Source organism: Megalops cyprinoides, chromosome 6 (genome assembly GCF_013368585.1).
Source record: "Megalops cyprinoides isolate fMegCyp1 chromosome 6, fMegCyp1.pri, whole genome shotgun sequence".
Lineage (NCBI taxonomy): Eukaryota > Metazoa > Chordata > Actinopteri > Elopiformes > Megalopidae > Megalops > Megalops cyprinoides.
In genome coordinates, this window is record NC_050588.1 from 31,204,656 (window position 1) to 31,229,000 (window position 24,345).

Sequence of the window (24,345 nt, forward strand, 5' to 3'; positions counted from 1 at the left end):
TGTACATTAGGCTCATCCCACCACAACAACCTCTGAACTTGCACAGGATGTGAAGGATGGCAAATAAAAATGCAATCCTTGCAGATGGTGACTGTTTTACACACTACAAGTCCCATAGTGCATCAGGAAGCAGATGCCAAATGGAATAAGGCACATCCTTCTTATGTTTTCTTAGCAGAGGTGCCTGAAGTTACAGGGTGTCAAGAGTGGTGCAACAAGTTGACCTTATGTGACCTAACCACACCTGGTGGAACAAATCTAATTGGTTTTGCTGATTTGGGCTCCTGGTCAACATTAACAGGTGATGAAGACAGGTTTAAACTTGGGCCACAGAACTCAGCTAGGATTTAGAATATTAAATTGAGACTTCTGTATGAATTATTTTTTTTAATGGTAATGAATAAAAGAAGGTGGAGGAGAAACCAGACGTATGGGTACAATGGTTCGAAAAATGAGGGTAAAAAGCCTGCTTCACCCAGCTCACTCATGAGATGAAATGACTGTCTCGGCTGCAAACTGTACATGCAAATGGAGGGGCATTGTAGTGTGAAAAGAAGGAATGAAACAGAGCAGAGATATGAGAAAAGATGGCCCCGTTTCTCTTAAAACGCATCTTAAAACGCATGTGACATGTTACAGTAAGAGCCATGGGTGGGGCGCTTTCATTGACAACCTAAATATAACTTGTTGAAAGAGCAAAAGTGATTCTGTTTTCAAAGGGTGTGATGGAGGCAATGGGTTTGTGGCTTTAATGATAGAGCATACTGCTGCATTTCACTTTGAAAAGCGCACATGGTCCATCCGAGATCCGCATTACCGAATGAGCGATAAATACATAACGAACGAGGACCAGACCACAAACTGAGCTATGGAACTGATAAGATGCATGTAATAAAATTTACGCAAATTTCATAACATTGGAAGAAAACTGCAGCATTCATTTATTTGTGGGAACCTCCACATCAAGGGCAACTTAGAATTCTTTTTCTTTGACATCTTAGCTACCTGAAAGTCATTGACATAGATAAAATTCCACCGTAGCCATTACGGTAAAGTACCTCGAATAAACATGCAAATACATTGTCCCATGCATGAGTCAGACCCATAGCCTTAAGAGTCAGAATCCAAAATTCTACACAGCTCCACACTCCACAAGATTTTGTCACCACTTGCTTTATGAGAGTGTAAAATCTCTTGACATTTACTATTATTATTATTATTATTATTATTATTATTATTATTATTATGAAAAACTCTAGTTCTACCAGTTGCAGGAAGCTCATTCCACCACTATGGGGCCAGTGAGGGAAAAATTCTCCCATGGATCAGCCACCTGTCCCTTGCTTCCAGATTCCATAATCCTCCAGTTTGGTGGATCAGTAACCATTGGGCTGAAGGGTCTATGTGCCACTGTGCATCATCCCTTCACCCTTACGAGCTGATGCTGGACCCACCGGCTCTTTTGTGTCACCCTCGCCCTCACCTCGTCCCTCGGGCGAGCCATGTGTCCCGGGCGACCAGTGGTGTGAGCGCATCTCCTCGTGGATGGAGATGTGGCGGTAATCAGCCGCGGTTCCATTGTGGACCTGCCGGTGGTCGGGGCGTCCGCCCGAGTCGGCGGCCTGCCTCAGCTGCATCAGGAAGTCGTAGTGCGTCAGGTCCTCCAGCCCCCTCGGATCCTCGCCCTCACCTGAAGAACACAGGCGAGGAGCCAGCAGAGTCACACCTGCCCCGCCTCACTCACTCGCTGAGCTGGTCTGACAGTCGGCTCACAAAGCAGAGACCAAGTGGACGGTATGCATTTCCATTACACGGCCCCTGCTGTACGTTTATAAAGACGACTACTGCAATTGTTTTGATCTACAGTTTTTAGCTGTCACAAGGAATGTACAAAGGAATTTCTAGTATCGCTTTCTGGCAGTTTGTTTATGAGTTTGTAAATCAATGTGTGTGTGTGTGTGTGTGTGTGTGTGTGTGTGTGTGTGTGTCTGTCTGTCTGTCTGTGTGTTTACTGCATTTTTGTCATTGCGTCTGAGTAGGGTCTAGCCTCCTGCTGCTTTTTCAACATGAAAGAATGATCTGATGAGAGAACAATGATCACTAATCAAGTTTTTCTGGTTAAAATGTCATTCTCCCTCTAATCTTGTACTTCAGTGTGCTAAAGAGTACATTGTGTAGTCTTCCTTGCCACAAAAACTCTGACTGATGGAACCCGTTTGCCTGATGAAGGACAATTTGCTACATTTTTGCAAGCTCAACACTGAAGGAAGGATCACAAAAGGACTGATACAAAACAGACCGGGGGCCTAATGAGAAATAGTCGCTAGTAGCAAAGCCTTCTGTCTGCCGCTAAATTCAGTATAAAGGCAATTAACTGAAGTAAACTGTGTGCTAAACTGTTCATATCAATAGACTGAATGCAGAGAGAGAGAGAAGGGGCTTTACACTGAGGCTTGAAGTCTCAGCCATGCTGCAACTTCGCAGAGGATTTTTCAAATGTTTGCAGATGTTGGCATATTTTTGTTTTCTTCATGTGGTGAGGGACGAGTCGGCGTGGCCCGGAGCAGTAAAAAACTCAGCTCTGCCTTCAGCAAGCTCAGCCCATTCACACAAGGCGTGAGAGCAGTGTGATTGTCAGTAGGCGACCCGCGCGGGCCTTTGATCTCACCAAAATAAAAGGAAAAGCCTCATACACTGAGTTTTGATTTCTGTTGTGGAACATCCTTTCTTTGAAGAGAGGCAATATTGTGCTAGTGTGGGATGAGTTTTTTTTTTTGTCATATTTTTAGTGCGTTGCATGTGAAATAGTACGTGGTTGAAAAGCTTCTCCGATAAAATCGAGCTAGAATGTCTATACAGGATACAGTAACACGAAAGAACTTGCCCTTTTAACTCAGGTTAAAAGGGGACCTAATATCATTGAGAGATTTCCTTAACAATATATAACTGTATAAAATAAAACAGTAGGCCTTTCTATTAGCCAGGAGGTGCTTACAATGGCCTGAAATATAATTAGAATAATTGGTTATTCCAGTATATTGATAACACCAGTGAGAAGAGCATAACTCCTTATTTTTAAACTGCGTAGCAGCCCCCCAATGTATTTTTGACTGTTTCGCATGATTACCAAATATGTTGATTCAAATTAAAAAAAAAATTGTCTTGGATGATTTCCTCCCAAGCCTCCACTTGCTTCAGAAGTCACAATGTAAAGACAAAATTCTATCGTTTAATTTATAAAGCATGGAGAGCGTCTACATTCCTACTACTGACTAGTTTAGTAATTGTGATCATGTCAATACCATTTTGACATTGATTCAAGACTATCGCTGTTACCATCCTTAACCTCCTTTGGCAATCAGCAAGAATCTATTGCTTCCGTGCGTAAGCGTACTTACCGTAGATCATCAGCGGCTCCCTGTCCCTGTCCCCTGTGGTGGGGGCGTTTAGCTCGCCCCCCGTCCAGCTGTCCTCTGGACTCAGGCTGTGGGGACGGGCACAGCGGGTGGGGGTGCCTGGCTCCGTGCCCTCGCTGGGCGTCAGGCTGGTCTTGTCCTGGTTGTCCTGGCTGTCCTGGGTCTCCATGCCCCAGAGTCCGCCCTCATCTTCCCCTTCGGAACCAAGGGCACTCAGCTTCTCAATGTCCACTGCCAGGAAGAAGGAGAGAGAGAGCGTGCGTGAGGTCAATCACATTTTCACATCACCCTCCTTTTCATTCTCAGGTCCCGGGTCATACACACAGGAGTACTGAATTTAGCTTCCCCACCATTTCATTTTCGGTTATAAGTATTGCAATATTTTCAGTGCACAACACAGCATGTAATTGCATGAATTATACAGCACGAACTTGAAGGTTATCATCACTTTCAAGGAATTAGCTACTAAAAGAAGTTAAAATTATTCTCTATTGTTTAGTTCGACAAAAGAATTGCTGTGAGAATGTTTATTGAAAATAAAAGAATAAGGTAACGCTAAAACGGGTTTTCAAAAAACAACTTAATACTAGGAAGTATTTCAAGTTTTTTATTCCAAGTTGCACAACATCATGAAGCAGTAAAACAACCTGAAATTAAGTGCAAAATTACATTTAAACATGTGATGCATTCCTTTTTTAGTATCTTGTTTAGCAGCTTTGAGCAAGACCAAAAGTGGGGAAGGACTGAATTATATATTTGTATATTATATATTTATATTTGCAGCATTACCACTAAATTGTGCACTATGGCCATACATGGCATTTCCTGATCTGAGTAGTTTTCTTTTTATGTAAATTAAAGCAGTTGATTCAAGAATGAGAATTTCAAAAGCCTTTTTATTACTTTGTCACTAAAGTGTTCATAGTGATTAGCAATCGTTTCTTTATCTAGTGATTGCTTTAAGTGAAGCCAAGAAAGGCCTGTGCAGAATGTAGAATTTACACTTCACCTGCACAATGGAAAAAAACACTGTGAAATTCCCCACTTAACAGAGCCGCACACACAAGAAAAAAAATATGTGGGTAAAGTAAACAACCCAGACATCAATTTCCCCACTAGCAGATAAGAGTCAACAAACCTGCCCCTGAGCAATAACCCAACTAATGCAGAAACAGCGGTGCAATGGTGCAAAGGCTCATGGGCTTCTGTTAGCTATGCAAGTTCGGGGGAGAAAGAAAGCGCAAGAAACACCATAATATTTTCTGTTCAATACACAACAGATAATCAAAATGCACAAGATAGGACCCAAACAAGCAAACTGTACTGCCCGTTACTGTTACCAGCACAACACTCAAAAGCATGCCCTCAGGCGAAGTTATTTACAGTTGCAGTGTATAACTGTACAGATGACAGTGCCATTTAAAAAATAATGCAGAGCATCCTTGCTTGATAATAATTTTACCACAATGCAACATTATGTGCAATACTTCACCATACACTGCTTTTCTGCATAAACTACAATAATGCACTGCATATAGTAAAACTATCTCTAACAGGGCAAGCATCTGGGATTGGAACATACATTTGCTCTAAACCCTGAAATGATTACTTTGCCCAGACAACTTTAAAATATCTATTTTAAATGACTCAATATTTTTATACAAAGTGGTGATCTGAAAGAAGAAGTGGCAATAGTATAGCCTTATTATATTTCTGAAGCCGTCTGAAGTACTTTTTGATCCAGTACAGATTTGTTTGTATTTGCTAACAAAACATCAAATGATATGATTCATTTCAAAGAGAATATGTTGGCAATAACATCTTGAGTGACAGTTTACATTTTTCTCTAAAGCTCTTTCAAAGGGAAATATCGCTTAGACAAAGAAATAAATAAAACACAGAGGTTTAAAAATTGGAAATGTAGCTGCCTTTCCCAGTGGTGATCCCCGGCACCAGCAATACCGAACGCACGGCCTGCTGCTACAGCCATGTGCTTTACATATTTTCTTGATTCGATCTTTACAGTCGCAGTCAAACTTCAGTTTTGAGTGGATTTCATTATTTATTTTGTATCCCTGTTTAGGATTACCATGCCCTTCAAATCAAGGACATTCAGAACAATTTGGGGCAACCTTGTTTTTCCTCCACAGAGCAAAAAGAAATCTTGGTTGGGGCCACCGCTGAAACTTCCAGATAAAGATTGTAATGGTGCCGGTCGGTCTGTCCCAGTGAGTGACAGAGTGACAGAGATGAGTGTAGGGCTAACTTCTCTGCACAGGTAGGAGCATTCTGCCCTGACCTACATATGTGAGGTAGGGCAGAGACAGCTGAGCAACTGGTGGAGATGGAGAGTCTTCAGTAAGCAAGTTTCATTTTGAATCTTTTTGAGTCTTGAAGCCCACGTCTGGGTTATGGGGTCTTCGTGCTCGTGACTGTGCGTTTGATTCCACCAGAGCAGCATCATCATTGACGCAACAAGCATGTTGATATTACACACCGATGTTCACTGTGAAGCCGACGGTCGCAAGGAGTCATTGCGGTGATGTTTTGAAACTTCCCACGAGGAGGAATGAGTTACAGAGCCTTCAGGACCGGAGCGGCCCATACGCTGGCCCCCGACAGCAGAACTAAAGCGCCTGAAGAACGCTGTGAAGGCACACTACAATTTCCCACGGCAGGGACAATAAACGACAATCATTAACACATGTGTGCAGCTACAAACACTGACAATCATTTGCTGACTTCTTGTGTCGACTCCGCATTCTCTCAGACTGATCTGCCGCATGCAATCATGAACAAGCCGAAGCAAGAATGTGGACTGTTTGTGATCAAACTCATATTGCATATTGATATTAATTTGTATATTCATGAAATATTTTGTGATTTTAAGGACCACGGCCACACTTCAGAATATAGTGACTGTTTTTCCATTTAAATAATATTACTTCCAGTGTTTTACTAAATTATAATGTGTTTAACTGGAGACCATTAAGGTGTTTCATATCATGTATTCAACAGAAATCTCAGCATGAAAAAGGACAAGAAGGTGATAGTTTTGTATATTGTACATTATCATTATCATTATTATTATTATTCTTATTAATAAATAATTTAATGATAACAGTAACAATAAGAAGAAGAAGAATTGTAATCACAAATTAAGACTGTGACATCGGTATTATAAATACTAATTGTCTAAACCACTATGCCAATTTATCTGGAAAAAACAAAAACATGACGCATCCTCACATCTGCATTCATAACATGAATACATTCATAACGCAGACATATCCAGCATGCTTCGTATGAGAAGAAAAGCCAGAGCATTCTAAAGGAGAAAACGGGCACTAATCAACTGTGAAACCCTACAAACACAGGGCTTATTTAATACAAGGTATTAGACGCCGCGCGAAAACAAGGACAAGGGAAAGCTTGGTGTATGCCAATTCAAATAGAAACATAAAAGAGCATTTCTGTTGGGATGAACGTGTTCTTGCATTATTGTTTCAATTAAATGTGTCAAGACTTCCTTCATCCTGTTTTCTGTAAAATCACAGTACTATTTGACCACGGGCAATTAGTAAATCACAACTCGGTTATAAGCACCACACAATCCTACTATTGTTCAAAAATAAACGCTTTGGGTAGGTCTGAGAACACTTTGTTTTTCAGAAAATATTCGCAACAAATGAAACACTTCTGCTCAGACTCTGTTGTACAGTAATCTACTGATCAAGTGGTTCAATCTACTGTACTTGTATATTTATCTCTTCTCTGTTAACCCTTAATTTTCTTTTTACCATATTTATTTCAATCACCTTTTTAAATAGTATCTTTAAACATACAGAAGTATTAACAGATATTACCTACAGGAGATGATATTAATTAAAGTACATGACACGATTTTAGCTCATATAAGTTTAAAGAAAATCACTTTTTAATTAAGTAAGGTTATTCTATGAAGTGACCACACCAGCTATGACATCTTAAAGTAAAGACTGAAGAAACAAGTGGATGATTCAAAGAGCAACTATAGTGACAGTGACAATCGCATTAAAGGTTAAATCTGTATAAGCATTCTTCAGATGTTTTAATGGAAGTCACAGCTGTGAGATGACTGGTGTGAACATAAAAATCTGTTCAGAAAAAAGATGACAAAGAATAGATGGTAACTACAAAGATGTTCCCCCACGCATAGAATCTACACCCACATACAGTACAGAACAATATCCCTTTGGTTGACAAAATTGTAGTTTTATTCCATGTATCTTTAGCAATAAACACTTAGTTTCTACCAAACATCACCACAAAACCACCAAACTGATAGAAATACAAAATGTTGTTGTATAATAACCTCCTATGTGCATGTGAAATGTAATTACAATAATTTCACCAGCCTATGATGACACAGCCCTTTCAAGACTGAGCTCAGCTATTTCCTTCGATTCAGTCTTGAATTCCACAACCAATCACTGTCTGTGAATCATTTTGCCTTCTCATAAGTGGACTCTTGTCAAAGCACAACCATTTTGACAGGAATGTGCAAAAATCGTCCGCCCTGCTTTTATATTTAAGAATTCAATCTCCACAGAGCAGAGTCTGTGTTTTAATCAGCACAAGGTGCAGCTTGTCTCACAGGGCTTTTCGGCTGAAGCCTTTGAAACTCCTTCTTGAGAACGGAAACAAACAACAACAGAATACAGTCCAGTTTGACTTGTAGTGCTGAGGTGTTGACGGGCGGCTCATGGTGACTGAACACTTTGGCTAGGCGCACTTACGCAGCCCTGTGCCATTTTAAAATGAGTAATCCCTCCGCTGCAAAACACCTACGGTCCCCGCATTTGTTGTTTTCATCTGCAGCAAAAAAAAAAAACACATCAGCACACACAGCACACAGCCAACGGTCTGACCTTTTAGATATGACTGTGCACTGGGGGGGGGGGGGGTTGCGGGGGGGGGGCCCACAATTGCTGAAACACACTCAGTCCACAAACACAGACAGAGCTGGTGCCAAACCTGAGGCTCCTGTACTGGAATGCACAGTCTATCAAACACTGCCTAATGACTGTTACACTTATATCCCTTAAGTTAGTCAAACATACCGAGGAGAAGACCTCAAATTAACACCTACATGGGCCACAGTGTAGCATTGCATGGAGGTTTCACTACTAGGTCGGCATGGATCTGCGCAGAGCATTCAGTCCAATCAGTGCAGAGCTTTGGTCTGGTCCAAATTACCAGCAAATTGAGTCTAATTTTTACTTTCATAAAAGCGAATGACACCGCGCTGTATGTGCTGTCATTAAACCCGCATCGCGCCGGGATGGAGTTGATTATCGAGACTATTGATTTATTTATCTGGATTACTAATGCATTCTTTAGTCGGTCCTTTATTTGAGTACGGCCAATAAATCTCTGAAACATGCGGGGGGTTGAGAGTGAAGTTACTGGAAGCCTGACAGTGTTGTTGGACGAGAGGTGGGACCGTGCATGCTTTATGAGAGTGTGTGATCCACATCTGAACTCCTGAAGTTCGATCTGGCTCAGTTGCATTTTGACATCATATAATCCTTTGAGCGATCGATCCCCAGAGGGTGAATTTTGATGACTGACAGCAATGATAATCCCAGTATTCACATCTATACTGTGGTAGTTTTTTTTTTCTGCAGCTATTGCAGCTATTAACGTCAACGTCGTGGTTATTAAGAAAACCAAAAAATTTTGTGTTCATCATTCAACCTCACAGTATCCTTGTCACTTACTACATGAAGACAGATTGCTGACAGCAGCTAATTCAACAGTGAGACAGAGAAGAAAACAGGTACACGCACTGTTCATACTGACAGAACCGTTACTGGGTTAAAAGCTGCAGTTCAGCCCTGAATGGAGAGGCCTCAGAATCCTTTGCATTCCATGTTGAACACATAAGAAGATGTGAATATAGCAGGAAGCGATTCTGGAAGGATTCTGAAAGGATTGTGGGTGGAAAATAATTCTCAGCAAGCAATACGTAACAAGCAGCGTGTTAAAAACACACACTGGTCAGGCCAGTGGTGTTCACTGGCAATAATGTTCAATTCAATTACTCCTGACTCTACGCGAAAAAACGAAACGACATGACTTTTTTTTGACAAGGCATGAGTAGGTTAGTCTACATCCTGTCTGACATACTGGAAGGGTAATATTGTAATTATCTTCAGAATAATTGCAATTCAGGCCTCAGTTTAATCTAATTGCAACGTGTTTTGTCCTCAAGTAATGACTTTAAGCATGTGTTAAGGTTTTTTGATTGTTACACTCCTTTTTGCCTGATTACACGACCTCACAATATTATGGACATATCAAAAAAATCATGTTTGGTAAAATGTCAAACATGACATGTTGAATAGAGGCTTTAGTGTTGAACTACAGCTCTCTTTTGTAGACAATCATTCCTGTAAATCTGATTTAGCAGATATGAGTTCATCTAACCTAGCTGCGAATTCAAGAATCAAACACTAAACCTGTTTGTAACAGTTCTGATAGTGAGTAAATAGTTACACATTTTTGTCAGTTTGTTAAATTCCAGTCCGCACTGTCTTTGACTGACATATGTACTTGGAAAATTTAGAATATCAGACACTAATTTAAAAACTGTAATGCCAGAAATGACACATTTGATCATTTTACAGTATAATCAATTCAATAGTGAGAATGGCATGGCAGTAAATACAAGAAAAGATTACAGCAGACAGAGAATATGCCTGATTATAGCATTTATTTCCTTATTGGAATTATACTATCACACAAGTTTCCATCACACTATTCCTCTGATTAGCTCTGTATAACTGAATCACTCTGTATAACTGCTATTGGAAATTCGTTTTTCGAAGTTGTTAGTCCGTGAAGTGGATGTACTTTCTTGGCAGGGAATATTGTCTGGTCCGTCACAATAATACTCTGATTTTTTCCCCGTTTCATAATCCCTTAAAGCATATGACAAAAAAATGTCATCTAATTTTTAGCTGTATCATTTCATCCTTTATTCTGCAAATTCTATCTTTAGGGTCTGATCTATTAAACTGAAAGCATATCATAAAAATATGACAAATATCTCAGGGAGATGGAGAGAGATAGCGAAGGCTAATCTTGGAGGTGTGGGAGATAAACTGATATTTATCAACCAAGTATTCTGAAAAACATTTTGTGGATTTGCCTAATCAGCTAAAGTACACTCTCCTAACACCACACTTTTTGTGCAAGTCATATCAGGCAATGTTGCTGCAAAATTCTCCCACTCTAAACCAGCCACTCGGTCTGTGCAACGCAAACACTTTCTAATATCGTGGGAGGACATGGTATCAAAGTTGAACTAACTTTATGTACTGTATGCAATTAAAATTCGTCATATTAAAAACAGCTTGACAGCTATCCTAGTAAGAAGATAGTTTGCGAAATTGTTTTCTACAGGAGTACCAAAAAGCTTCTGGCAATTATCAGAGAATGTGTGACAATACCATGGACTTCATCAAAGCTGTTGTACATTACATTAGACTGCAGCAGACTGTACATTAATACTAGTCAAAAAATATGTATCAAATTGTGTGTTGTCGATTTTAGGGTTAAAGGGTAATGTTCAGTGGGCAGGGTCGTTATTGTCATTCAAACACATACTTTACTGGATTAGTCATAATTACTCATAATGAAGATTCCAACAGCCCCCCCTCCCCTTTACCCCCCAAAAAAGTAATGTAATGATCTTCTGAATCATATTGCGCTGTACTTAAGATGGCATGCCTCTATCGCTATTATCTGAATGTGATTCAAATCATTCTGTCAGAGAGGAGGAAATACAAAAAAGTCACACAACAATCATGCCCAATGCACTACACGGCAGACAGCACAACTTTCTCACAAATATAATTACACGAACATAACCATACATCAACGTAGCAGAATTCTTCAGTTGTGGTTGCGCTAAGCACTTGAATGCAGGGATTATACATAATTACTGTGGTACATACATGCATATTTTTTGAATTTCTGAATTGCTGAAATGTTTTCAGAATTTTCAGAAGTAGTTACATACATGAGATTTTTTTCTTACAAGATTCAAGATTTCAACATTCAATATTTACAGACAAAGTATTTGATTAAACAATCCTATTTATGTGTATCAGAAACTGGAACCGAACACCAAGCTAGTAAAGTTACTTAGACACATTATGTACTGATGTTGAAAAGTATTTTTTATTTGTTTACTATGCTTGTTCAATCAGTCAAAATGGAAAAAACAGACTAAATCTTGTGTCCAAACTAATTAAAATGCCTTGCATTGGTAACAACGCATTTATTAAACAACACAGACTTAGATCTACAAACATATTACTCTTAGATGGGTGTATTATAACCTGTAATAAAACAAAAGTGGTGTAAAGTACAGTTTCTCTTAAGATCAGGATTAAGTAAGAAATGCAGACCAGTGGTAATTAGCGATGGCTACTGCCACCCACATGACAACCCCAATCAGGTTTCTAGAAACACGGAGAGGAAAAAAAGGCATTGCAGGAAACATCTTTGATAATTACCTCTTATGGCCGCATAAAGAGAGAGCCTGTCTTGTGTCTGTGTGTTTGGTCCTCGACGCACCACCCGGTGGGGACTGTTTTTGACGATTAAGAAATCAAATAGCCCAAAATACATGAAAGCATGCGCTGAATTATTTGAAGCCGCTATTTGACATTCTGGCAATGACTTGAAGCCACCACATCTAAGCATAAACACCTCCCACTCGATCTGATCTGAAAACACTCGGAGGCCCTAGCGCCTGCCCTGCCCTCCCCTCACACACTCTGGCCTGAGAGTGCTGAGCAAAGGACGCGCGCACCCAGGAAAACCCCAGGCCACAGCGAGGAGGCTAGTGAATTCAGCATTCTTCTGTCACCAGTCCTACCTGCTGGGTTCTGTGATACCAAATCACACAAGGAATGCCTAACTGTAATAAGGATTATTACAAAAAGGGAAAGTTACAGCTATGTTAAGCAGGAAATGTAAATGAGGTTGTCAGCGCTGTGAGATCCTCTTTTTTTGCATAATTTCAGCATGTAAACTAACCATCTAATTTTTTAATGAGTGTGGTATTTATGCCAATTTGAACTTGACTGCTTATCTTTTATTGAGACTCAAGGTGATTTCATCACTGCACATCCCATCACTGTGCTCCAGAATTAGGAGTCCAAAAATCAAAAACTCTGAAATCCAAGGGAAGCACTAATACCAAGCAGGCTTGAATCTGGGCACTTCCAAGACAAAGCTGATTTGAGTATTCCCCAGTGGTTTGGTTAGGACCCAAGAATGTGTCTTTGTACACCCTCCTCCAACCCCCAGAGACAATAGGTTCTTGGCTGGCTTAACACTAATAATTCAGCCAATAGCCTTGATCAAGTAATAAAGCCCTAAAGTAGCATTAACACCAGAACTCCTCACAGGCATGGAGTGCTGAGGAGAACTAATGAACAGATACTGTCTCACAGTTTCCTCTGTCAGCTACACGAAAACTGGAGTGAAGGTGCGTCAGACCATGTGTTAAGATGGAGAAGATAACATAACCCGGTCTGTCTCATGTATGACAAAACAAAGATGATGATCAGTCTGATGAAACTGTAAAAGAACCTTTTGCCTTAAATTACGCAGCATTTGCCAATCTGATGAACAGAAATTACACTTGGGCTATTCCAAAATTAAATCTACCAGAGACGCACTGCCTTAAACTCTCACACACAGTTAGTGTGTGAGAGTTTAAGGCAGTTTAAGGCAATCACTATGTCACTGAAAATCATCTTATATGGATTTAATTTTCAGTAATTGAATTTGCACTACATTATTTCTTTGCTTGGTTTCTAGTGCAATTTTCACATAACTTAATAATAATAAGTTTTTATTTTTGTTTTGGATGATTAGGGTTGTGCTGTGCCTTGTTTGTCTTTATGACAGCCACATTTAAAACCACTGCAGTAAAACAGTGGGATTGGGAGGGATTAACGCAGATAAAAAAGCGGTGTTATACAGGGTGCGTGTGTGTGTGTGTGCGTGTGTGTGAGAATGTATGTATGTGTATGTGTTAGAGTATACATGAGTGTGTAGTATATATATATGTATATTCACTGCAATGTGTATTCTTACCCCCTCACTGTGCTACATGCTACGTATGTCTGGATACAGGCATGTGAACCAGTGTGAGAATGTCAGCCTCTACCAGTACACCACAATGACTGTGCAGTGGGTTCTGCCCCTGTACGCGTGTGTGTGTGTGTGTGTGTGTGTGTGTGTGTGTTTGTGCATGTGTATGTGTGTCCATTGTGTGTGTGTGTGTGTGTGTGTGTGTGTGTGTGCGCGCGTGTTAGGCTGCCCCTGCCTCAGATCCACCCACAGATATTAAAATGACAGAGTGGAGAGATAGGTGTGGGGGAAATTCCCTGGCCTAAACTCTGAGCTCACTCCAGCAGCCAGTGATACAGTACTACTGCACTACAGAGACCATCTGCCAGTCAACCAAAAGAACACTACAGCTGCTCATCTACATGCTTTCATGCTAATGTTTTTTTTTCACTTTCTTTGTATTTGTCTCAATAAAAGAAACACCACCCTGTCTACAATTTTTACACACTACGGTACAGGAAGCACAAAGTCTCTGTGGTTCCACATCTGCTCTTTAAAAATGAAAACGAACAACAATGCAGAAATGTGGTGCTCCTAGAAGAGTTTCTTGTGGGAAAGTGTTATTAATATCTGTGTGTGTTTGGGTCCCCACTCTCTGGGCCACTCTCTCTGACATGTGACTGTACGGTTTTCCCCAGTCCTCACCGAGCCTGGCTGAAGCCACTTGTGTTTTTCTCATGTAAGCAGTAGACCCTGAGCTTTCCATTGCTACCACATGGAAGCTAGAAAAACCTTTAACTCCGTATCTGAATAACTCTGGTGCTCCGCTGCCTTTTTCCACATTAAAGAAAAAAAGTCATCAAACTGCACAGAACACATCTGATATCAAACACATAAAGACAATCCTCTGACAAATGAAGATGACTGGTAGGCATCTCAGTTCGGATGCTCTTGAGCCATTTTTGCTTTCAATAAGGAAACAGCAAAAGAACATGAAAAAGAATGTGATGAGAAAAATAGAGAAAGAGACGAGGGGGGAGACTAATATCAGAAGTATAAAGTAAAAATGATTCTTCCGTGGAAGGAATCTAATGTCTGAGAAGGTGCGGATTTAATTGTTTTGGTTATCGCTTTTCAGTATTGAGTCAGACCAGCTTGTCAGCAGTTTATTCAATGCTTTTTATAGTCAGGATTAGGGCCTTTTACTACTACCCAACTGCGCCATACTTTGTAGTAAAGACAGTTAGTTAAAGACAAAGGGAGGACTCCTCTGTTCTTCAGTTCTGGGGTAAGGGGACCGGGTCCAAAAAAACACTCAAAACCATCTGCCGTGAATTAAGGGAAGAATTGATTACTTTGTTTTGCTCCCTGTCTCCCTCGCTCTTGTCGTGGCTGTCATTTTTCTCTCGTTTTCGTGTTGGTGTGTGCGTTTGGTTATGGAGTCACCAAGGCTTAGCAGAGTCTCAGTTTGAATGTTTTGCTGGGCCTTTTTCATTCAAGCATTGGTTCCCTTTACCAAACCCAAACCCCCTTCTCTCTCCATCTATCTGTGCATTCCGCATATTTCACATTTGTTACATCAAGTGATACTGATGAATCATTTAGATGGATGAAAATTAGCAATTCAGTAATTCAGTAATATTTGTTTTAGTTCTGCGATTTTGATGATGAGCTTAATATTGAGATAACTATAATTTAGCACATAAAGAACCATTGGGATTATCGGCCAAACCCACTTTCAGTATTAATCCCAGAGAGTTTGCACAGACACTCAGTTGTTTCCATATCATCTTCTCTATTATTACTGCTATGACTATTACAATAGCTTTGCTAATGTTAATAGTGACGACTGCTACTACTATTAGTTGTTACAAAAAAAATGATGCAGTATTAATGCCATCAATGCTACTTATCCTAAACAATTCTACAGTATTTTGTGTAATTCACCTGTGTGTTACCAAGGGAAACGATGTAAAGAAATATGATCATCATATTATTAACCAGACTTTCTGCCAGCTTTTGCTTTCTCATTAAACTTAGATGCCCTTTCACAGACAGAGATGTGGACACTGAGCTGGGAATGACGGTAATGAAGACTTCTCTGAATTGTGATTGCAATCTCCATCACCACTTACTTCCGTGTTGCGAACTCAGTCAAAAGGGCAAGATAACGTATTAATTGGTCAATCTGATAATAAATTGTTGAGCCCTAGTACATAATGCCGCAATATATATACAGCATATGGTAATTATGTGTGCATCCAAGAACACAGATTCATAGTTGTGTGACATCAACCTCCTCGAAGCAGTGGCATGACAGAATGACTACAGCAAAAGGAAAAATGAGATGTTTCTTTTCCAAGTACCCACTCCTCCAGCCTCCTGTCAGAAACAATGTAAGAGATAGAGAGATGACAGAGGAGGCAACTACATAAGATGCTGCAGGGAAGACCTTAGTCAGCCACCCACCTGTATTGCCCTTACCTATACTTTCATTTCTTGCTGTTTTAGAGGTATTATTTTCACACTGGAACTCTCTCTCTCTCTTTCTCTCTCTCTCTCTCTCTCTCTCTCTCTCTCTCTCTCTCTCTCTCTCTCTCGCTATTTCTGTTTTAGTTCTGTATATCCAGTGAGAGAGGTGGCCCTGGTGTGCTGCCGGTCTTTGCCGGCACTGTGTGACAGTGGCTTTGTGCTACTGCTGCCCTCTTTCGGGTCACGGCTGAAGACCGTTCCGGGACAAGCGTGCAGCAGCAGCAGCAGTTACGCAATGACGTCTGAGCGTGTGTGTGTGCGCTCCAGCCGCTGAGGCCTGTGGCTTCTTCACTTGTGTGGCACAGGTTGCTGTCTGCAAGACTGTGTAGACGCATTTACTGCAAAGCAGCCGGGGGGAGGAGGGGGGGGGGGGTCGGGCGACGTGCAGCAGATGCGCCAGGAAATGCGCTTGTGCGATGAGATCCTCCGTGAAACCACAGAAAGGGTTAAAAGCGGAAAGCGCGGCGCGGGCCCCATCTCAGTGCTGTTTGCCGCGACGTCTCAGAAAAGGGGAGGCGGCGCGGGGAGAGAGGTGAAAGGGAGTAGAGCAGCGAGAGAGAGAGACCGGTTCCTGCTGGCTGCTGGCTGCCCCTAGCGGTTTCCTGCATTGTTCTGTCATAAAGGTTTACCATCCTCGCCCTGAGTCTGCCGACGTCAGACGCCTCTTTTTACTGCCTCTCCCGCCGCCAGTCCAAAAACACCCTGATATCTGTGCTCGTTTACGGGAACACTCCTTTAACCAGGTACAGAAGGGAACAATGGGACACCTCCAGAGAACTTTGGGTGTCTGAAAGCCGGCATTAAAGATGGCCTCCAGTCCTGGTCATCAGATGCGTTAGCGCTTGGGGTGCCTCATCGTGTGCCCCGTGTGTACAACTAAGCCGTCGTGAAATGGTTCTTGCCTCGCCCTGCGTACGCTATGATACCCATGTGTCTACATTTGGAGCAGGACTTGGGCTGGTTTGGAATGCCATAACGGGCATGCAGGGACCCACGCAGTCACCGCACTGTGAATCAAATCCAAACTCAAGTTCATTAACGTCATGTCATTCCAGTCTCTCACACCGCTCTATAAATACCCCTGTGGAGTTTTTTTTTTCCCCAAATTTGTTTTCCTTTTTTTTGTCACACATGAAAATGTTGCTGCGTCTTCCAGCCCTCAGATGTGGGTCTTTATTTTGTACATTTGCTCAAACCGCACAATGGTCGCCCTTGAATATTAAAACATTCTCAAGAAACACAGAAAAAGTTTTGAAGTTTTAATAGGAAGCGCTAAATAAAACATCTATTTAAGCTAACTGCTTTTTAATGTGAGCCCGGGTTTGCTCTATTTGGTTTGCGACTTTCTGTTGCGCTTTGAGAAATTAGTTCTGAGGTTTAACAAATATGCCTGGTATCCTGGACCGTAAATCTGTCCCTTTAAAACTCTTTTATAAAATGAAATAAAGCTTTTACAACAAATCAGAAGGTCACAAAGGTGTACAACTTGAATAACGCACAACACCCATGTTGAAAAGCACTTTTTGTAACCATGCGTACAGTGACAATTACTACGCAAACACCCGGACCGCTAATTACCTTATATATGACTACAAGGTCTCCGGTGGCAGTACAGCCAACAAGTCTTAGGTTCTACTTTCTGACTTGTGCTACAGAACCAGAGCAATGGTGTATCTTGTGAATGCAACCATCTTGATTTCGTCATACAGTATGACACTGAGCACCTTACTGGAAGTTGATGTTGTGTATGTAAATGTGTATCGAGTGAGAGGGCAACCTTCCTGGCACTGGGGATGAGTATGTAACAGAGCCATTTTGGCCTTGAGTGTGTGTGGGTATTTCCCCTTGCGGGAGTCACACACCAGCAGCCTCTCTCAGCTTCCTACAGTACAGTCTGTCCTACTCTTATCTTCAGACAAGCAGGCCTGTACATTTATGCGCAAACAGGGCTGTTAGATGCAGAGGTGCTAGGTGCCCAATGAGATCCTCAGATCTTTTGAGACTGATTCTTACTGTTGTCATGCAAAGTGTGAGTTTGAATTTGCACGGGTCTGCGCCTCTGTGTGAGATCCCCATCCCACTCGCCCTCTTTCACTCTCTCTCGTGGTGTGCTGTGCGATGAATATTTTGTGGGTTTTTTAGAAGTATGCTGCTATTGAGCTGCTTGACTCTGATGTCACAGTATTGAGGTGGGGTCGCCAATTACCTATGTCTGGTTGTTCCATACGCACTCTGAAATCAGTTGATTTCCCTGAAAGCAGTTGATTAATTGACCCCTCTTTATCACTTTTGTTCTACTGCCACTATGGTTCAATCTAAATTGTTGTCCACAAGCTGTTTTCACATGAATCTGTTGGTCTCAATGCTTAAATACATGAATCCTGAGTTTGAGTTTGTATGCACTCCCTCCTATTGCAAGCAAACTAGGCGCCACCCTCTGGACTACTGCTGTATTACACCCTTGTCTATCGGGTTTGGTGGAACAGGGTACTGTCTGTCTCCTAAGGCAGCATTTCCCAAACTTCTCCTGGAGTACCCCTTGTCCTGCATGTTTTAGTCCTCTCCCTGCTCCAACACAGCTGATTAAAATGAACTCATTATGAACTCCTGGAGCTGCTTAATAACAAACTGATCATTTAAATCAGCTGCAGGACAATGAGTGTGCTCAAAATATGTGAATTGTCTGAACGAATATACAAAGCTTTTACGAAATACAGCTGTATAGCAGTGTTACTAAAACATACAAATCAATACTTCTATTAGAAGGAAAGCTACGTATATGTATACATATAACTGACACGTCTTTGTCGGTCCTCAACCAGGTTTCTTTCATTAAAAACAAAAAGATTAACTTTTATGCATTACTGAGTGGTTCCATATCACTATCCTTTTTATGTTATGTGCAATGTTCAGAAAATTGTGTTAGATAAACCCATCATATAGTCAAAGTGGGTCTTAGCCAGTTGCATTATGGGGGGACTGTGGACTTCAAAAGTATTACAGTGCCACCGCTGAGGGTCCAAGCACTTTTATTCAATAAACTCCAAGTAAACTTCACTTAGGAAAACACTCAGTATAAATGAGGTCATAGCTACCTGACAAAACAACAGGAATAAAGCAAACCTTGTATATTGATATCATGTATACTGCATTTTACAATACCAATACCATATGATCTGTACAGCTGCATTGATCATCAATTAAGTACTACCCATATGTGTTGTCTTGAAAGAATTGCTTGGTTATAACTTGAATATATTCATTGAGGGGTCACTGTTTGACTTGAATATGTGTTAATCCTCCACAACCACAAACTCAAGCACAATGCTATAAGTGCACCCACACACACTACTAGAGCTGAAAATGATCACAATCAAAGACACAAGTGACAGCATAATGTCAGGACTAGTACACCTCTACACTTTAAAGTCTTATCTGCACTCATAAAATGCACTGCATGTAATGCTCTCTGCTTGGAAAGGTTAAAAATGAGCAACTTCCTTCTCCCTCCCACTGCAGTTGTGCAACTGGTGTGGGTGGAGAATTGCACCTTGGCCAAAGATCTTGCCTATCAAAATAGCAAAATTAAATAATCCATTAAAGACATTTTTTGCAAATATACGGACAAATGTGAACCAGTTGCATGCCGTGTGTGGGAATATGTGTTTGTGTGAGTGTGTGAGTGTGTGTGTGTGTTTATGTTATGTGTGTGTTTCTGTGTGTGTGTGTGCATGTGCGTGTGTGTGTGAGTTTGTGCTAAAATGCTGCACCAGTTGCAGGGTTATTTTTCTGCTGAAATTACAGAAGTGCCGATACAGTCCAACCAAATGTGCGCATGTCATTACCAGCACTGACTCTGCTGAAACAGGACAGAAAAAAGGGAAAGAAAAGTACCAGAATAAAAAGAAATCCAATGAAAAAAAGGGGTTTTTAAAAAGCAAACTCTGAATTTAAGAGGATCTTTGATGTATATCACAAGAGGAAAGCGGGCCCTGTGACTGGGATTAGAGCAGAATTAAGTCGAAGCAGAAGGCGCGCTGGCGATGAGGCTTTGATGGGTCCGTTTGAAGTGGTTTTGGGGGGATGGGAGCAGCGTGTGGCGTCAGTGGGACAGAGGCGCTCCAGGGGGAGGCAGGGTGGCGACAGCACGAGGCTGGGGGGCCGGGCCAGGGGAGAGGGGACGAGGGGAGGGGGGAAGGGGGAGTGGACCCCCCCCCCCCCCCCCCTTAACGGCCTACTTCAGTACCCAGGGATAGCTTTTCCATGCAAGGCCCACGGTCAGGCTGAGCTGTGCACAGTCTCACACCTACCTAATATTTATTTCCTTCGAATGATGACGAAGCATGTGGCTGCAGCCTAGAACCTAGTTTTATTATTACTCACACGTAATTACTTCCTACACTCGATCTGCAGTTCCCTTGCCATCTCGGAAATGTTCACCTTCGAGCACAGGATATTCCTCGGTGTTTGCGAAACGGAAATGTTCTTCTTGTACCGAGTTCACGGGCCCCTTTCTCACTTACTTTTTCTCTTCTCATCTCATGACAATTTATGCAGTCTGTTCCAATGCTGGAGCTTGCACCCTTAGAATAACAATGGTACGGCAGCCAGTAGTGGCTTCAAGACCACTGTGCCTAGTTTTACAGCAGACCCACTTAAAAGGTAAATCTATGACCTTGGGCTGACTCTGAAACGAAGACACCATTTTGTCCGCATACATCTACAGTGTATAACACTGTGCTTTAAACACAAGAAAAGCATGGCAAAGTATGCTGTCGAAGGCCAGCGCCAAGACCACAGAATCCGGGCCCTCAAGACCAATGTGTGGTATGAGTGCTTATAGCTGGCCAAAAAACCTGCTGAAACCTGAACACTGGTTTCAACCAGAAGATATCAGATGCATCGTTAACAATAAAGCCACACGCACTGACTTTTTCTTTTTCTGTGTAAGACTTGTGACATGACCTGGCATGCAGGTCAGCACAGACACAATGGCCTGGGCATTTCCAGGGGGGGAGGTGGGGGATTCACCGCACAAAACCAGCACTGATTTTGCCCCAGCACCCACCAATGGGAGAGGAAGGACACACTGAGTGTGACCAATGGACAGATGGATTAAACCTGTAAGAAAACTCATGAGCAGTACAATGTTTTTTTTAAACTATGACATATTCAGAAATAGCTAGCTTCGGTACGCAGTGCTCCAGAACATTTCCCAAAACCCCAAAGCATGATTTATCAGCTCTGAGCGGATGCTAGCACGGTGATAGCAGAGGTTGTGGAAATGCCTTCATGGGGTAATGACAGCGATTAGGCCCGTGCCGTTTCCTCTCTGATACACAGAATCAGACCTCAAGGATCCTGTTGGTTATCATACCTGAGCCTGAGAAAAATTTTCAAATGAAGCTACTTTTTAAAGCACAAGCAAAACCGCAAAAAAAAAAAAAATACTCACATTACTGCAATCGATTTCATTTATGGTTTACTGAAAGTAATCATTCTTTTGAAGACAGGGAAAGATTAATGTACACACAAGCACACGTATAGGCCACATTCATAAACCGATGCACATATGTACAAATCAGACAGCAGTTCTAGCCCACCTAATGTAACTGCTTGGAAGCTTTAGCTGTGAACACAATCTACTGTAGTCTAGGTTGTTCTAACTGTGAGCGGACCTTTCAAGTTGGCCTTGAAAGGTCAGCAGTCTTAATTTCTCAGACACTTGTTTTATCCCTCAAACCGCTATCAGTCAGTGCAAACCTGGATCAGCTCCTCCTCTGCCCACAGTAACAGGGGCCCTCCTCTTAGGGCAACCTGAGGTACACACCCTCCTGTTGGAATGTTCTCTCTCTATCTCTATCTCTCACTCTCTCTCTCTTTCAAAGGTTAGGAGTCAGGGAGATGTGTGCAGTGTAGCTCCAGGTGGTACCTGTTGATTTCAGGTACAGAGGGAGGGAGGAAGGGAGGGAGGGAGGTAAGGGAGATTTCTAGGACATATTCTCTCCTTCCCACTTCACCACACAAACACTCTTACCTGGAAGCTGGCATACCTCAGTTTCCCGTATGTATTGTGGGAATGGTGAGGCATTTACATTTCTTGGAAAAACAAGTTCTGACAGCTCGATAAAGCAACATAAAAATATCACATATGGTCACAGATAACCTTTTAGCGCTCATGATAATAACAAAACTAAAAGTGCAAACAAATGAAATTTTGATGAGGTACAAATACGTCACCTCCTACACTCACACCACTGGCACCTAGAGGAAGATCAGGACTTTGCAGTGAAACTGACTTCCGTTCTTAAAGGTGAAAGGGAGCCTTTGGAGAGAACCTTACCGTAAGTAATAGCAACCTCAGGTTGTGGGTTACTATCCAGGGAATAAGCTCCGGGCTGTCCTCACTGAAAACACGCTCGCTACTGCACAGCTAATTGGCCTTCTGAATGTAGCAGCAGTCTGACGCTGTGTCACGCAATTACTTGTGCATGCAGGCCCTATTGATACACTGCTGATAAGTCATCACAGAGAACCTCAGGCTAACGATGATGCGCTGCTGATAAAGGCCAAATCAGCTTGTTCCTCCTACAACCTGTCCTCCAGCCTCGGTCCCCTTTGCAAGCAATCGCTAACACCAGCTCAGCAAACACACCAGTTGGGTGAGTAGTCACTGAACTGTCACCATCTGCAGATGACACCTGGTTTCCACAGTGAGAGCGTGATAAAAGGCACATTGAGATGTGCCGTACAGGTTGAGCGGAGGGAAAGCCGCTCTGTTAAGCACGCCAATTGATCTGGCCCGCTGGCAGATGTGTTTCTGCCTTGTGTTGACTGGGGTAACTATAAGGGGAAATGGCACCGGCCCCTTTCTTTTTAATCTGATACTTTCCATTTTTATTTCGGATGGAAAAGTTCTAAGATTGATTTTGCGAAACCACATGCAAATGAGTTTTGGGCCATAGGAAGCCCCCCCTCTCTCTCTCAGCTCAGAGTGCTTGGCTAACCCCAGGAAGGCGCCAGGTTGGTATGATGCGCACACCTGTGCACCAGAGTGTGATCTGTGAGACGAGGTGCGTACGCACGCCTACGTGAGACCTGGGATCACTGGCTTGTTGTGTATGGCTCCTCCTGCTACATCCTCCTCAGTACTCACTGCAGGCCGCCAGATGCTGGCCGCTGACAACAGCTATGGCGTGTCCCCAGCTCTGGTGCTGACCCCCTTCCCCTCCCTTTCTTCTCCTCCCCCTCCCCCCTCCATCCCTGCCCTCTTATTAAACAGTTTTACTGTCACCAATCCTGTCGGCCCCCCCTCCTCTGTCCCCCTCTTTCACCCTCCCTCCTGCTGAGTGACGCCTTGGTCGTGCTGTGTGGTGAGTGCTGGTAATAAACCCTGGTGCCTCTACTTCTCTGTCTCACTTGCTCTTTTTCTCTCACTTTGGTCTTTGGCCCAATCTAACGACTCTCTGCTCTCTCTCTCTCTACTTTTCTCTGATCACTATTACAGTGCTCCTCTCTCTCTCTCTCTCTCTCCTCTCTGCTCACTTTGACAGTGCTCCTCTCTCTCTTCCTTTCTGACCACTGTGAGAGCTCCACACTTCCTCTCGCTCTCCTCTCTGCCCACTGTGATAGAGCTCCCCCTCCCTCTTTTTCTCTCTTCTCCTTTCTGATCACTATGACAGAGGTCCACTCTCTCTCTCCCCTCTTTGCCCACTGTGACAGAGCTTCTCTCTCTCTCTCTCTCTCTCTCCCTCTCTCTCTCTCTCTCTCTCTCTCTCTCTCTCTCCCCTTTCTGCCCACTGTGACAGTACTATGCCAAAGTGGGACACACAGCCAGACACACAGCTGGTCCCCAGCTGCACACAAAGACTGGGGTTTGGAAATCAATGAAGGAGAAAGAAGGGAAAAAAGTTTAAATAAATTGGCACTTGAAAAAAGACACAGAGAAACAGTGAACCAGAGTGAAGGAGAGAAGGACAGCAAAAGAAAGAAAGGAAAGAAACTAAACCAGGAACAGAAGATTCCAAAATGAGGAAATACCTTTTGCAGTAATTTGCTCTAAATCCATTTCATGTTGGAACAAAAGACTAATTATTGCTCTGCGCGCATTCCTCACTCTAACGGTTGAAAATGTATCTCGGTGAAATTTGCGCATCATTAGTGTAACCTCTCCGCATTAAGCATCACTTCCTGCTCTTCCTTTTCTGTAACCCCCAGGAGCAAGTAGCATGGCGTCACTCGCAATTGTGGGTTCTTGAGT

The 24,345-nt window shown here is 42.3% G+C and overlaps 1 protein-coding gene across 1 annotated transcript in view; it reads right to left on the reverse strand.

The window, feature by feature from the left end:
- The window catches only part of LOC118779605 (zinc finger E-box-binding homeobox 2-like), a 34,931-nt gene that overhangs the window by 6,544 nt on the left and 4,042 nt on the right, over nt 1–24,345 (reverse strand). Inside the window, exons 2-3 of the mRNA XM_036531779.1 lie at nt 3,399–3,647; nt 1,484–1,690 (exon numbers count right to left, since the gene is read on the reverse strand). Coding sequence (XP_036387672.1) covers nt 1,484–1,690; nt 3,399–3,647 — 456 coding nt within the window. The remainder of the gene's footprint in view (nt 1–1,483; nt 1,691–3,398; nt 3,648–24,345) is intronic.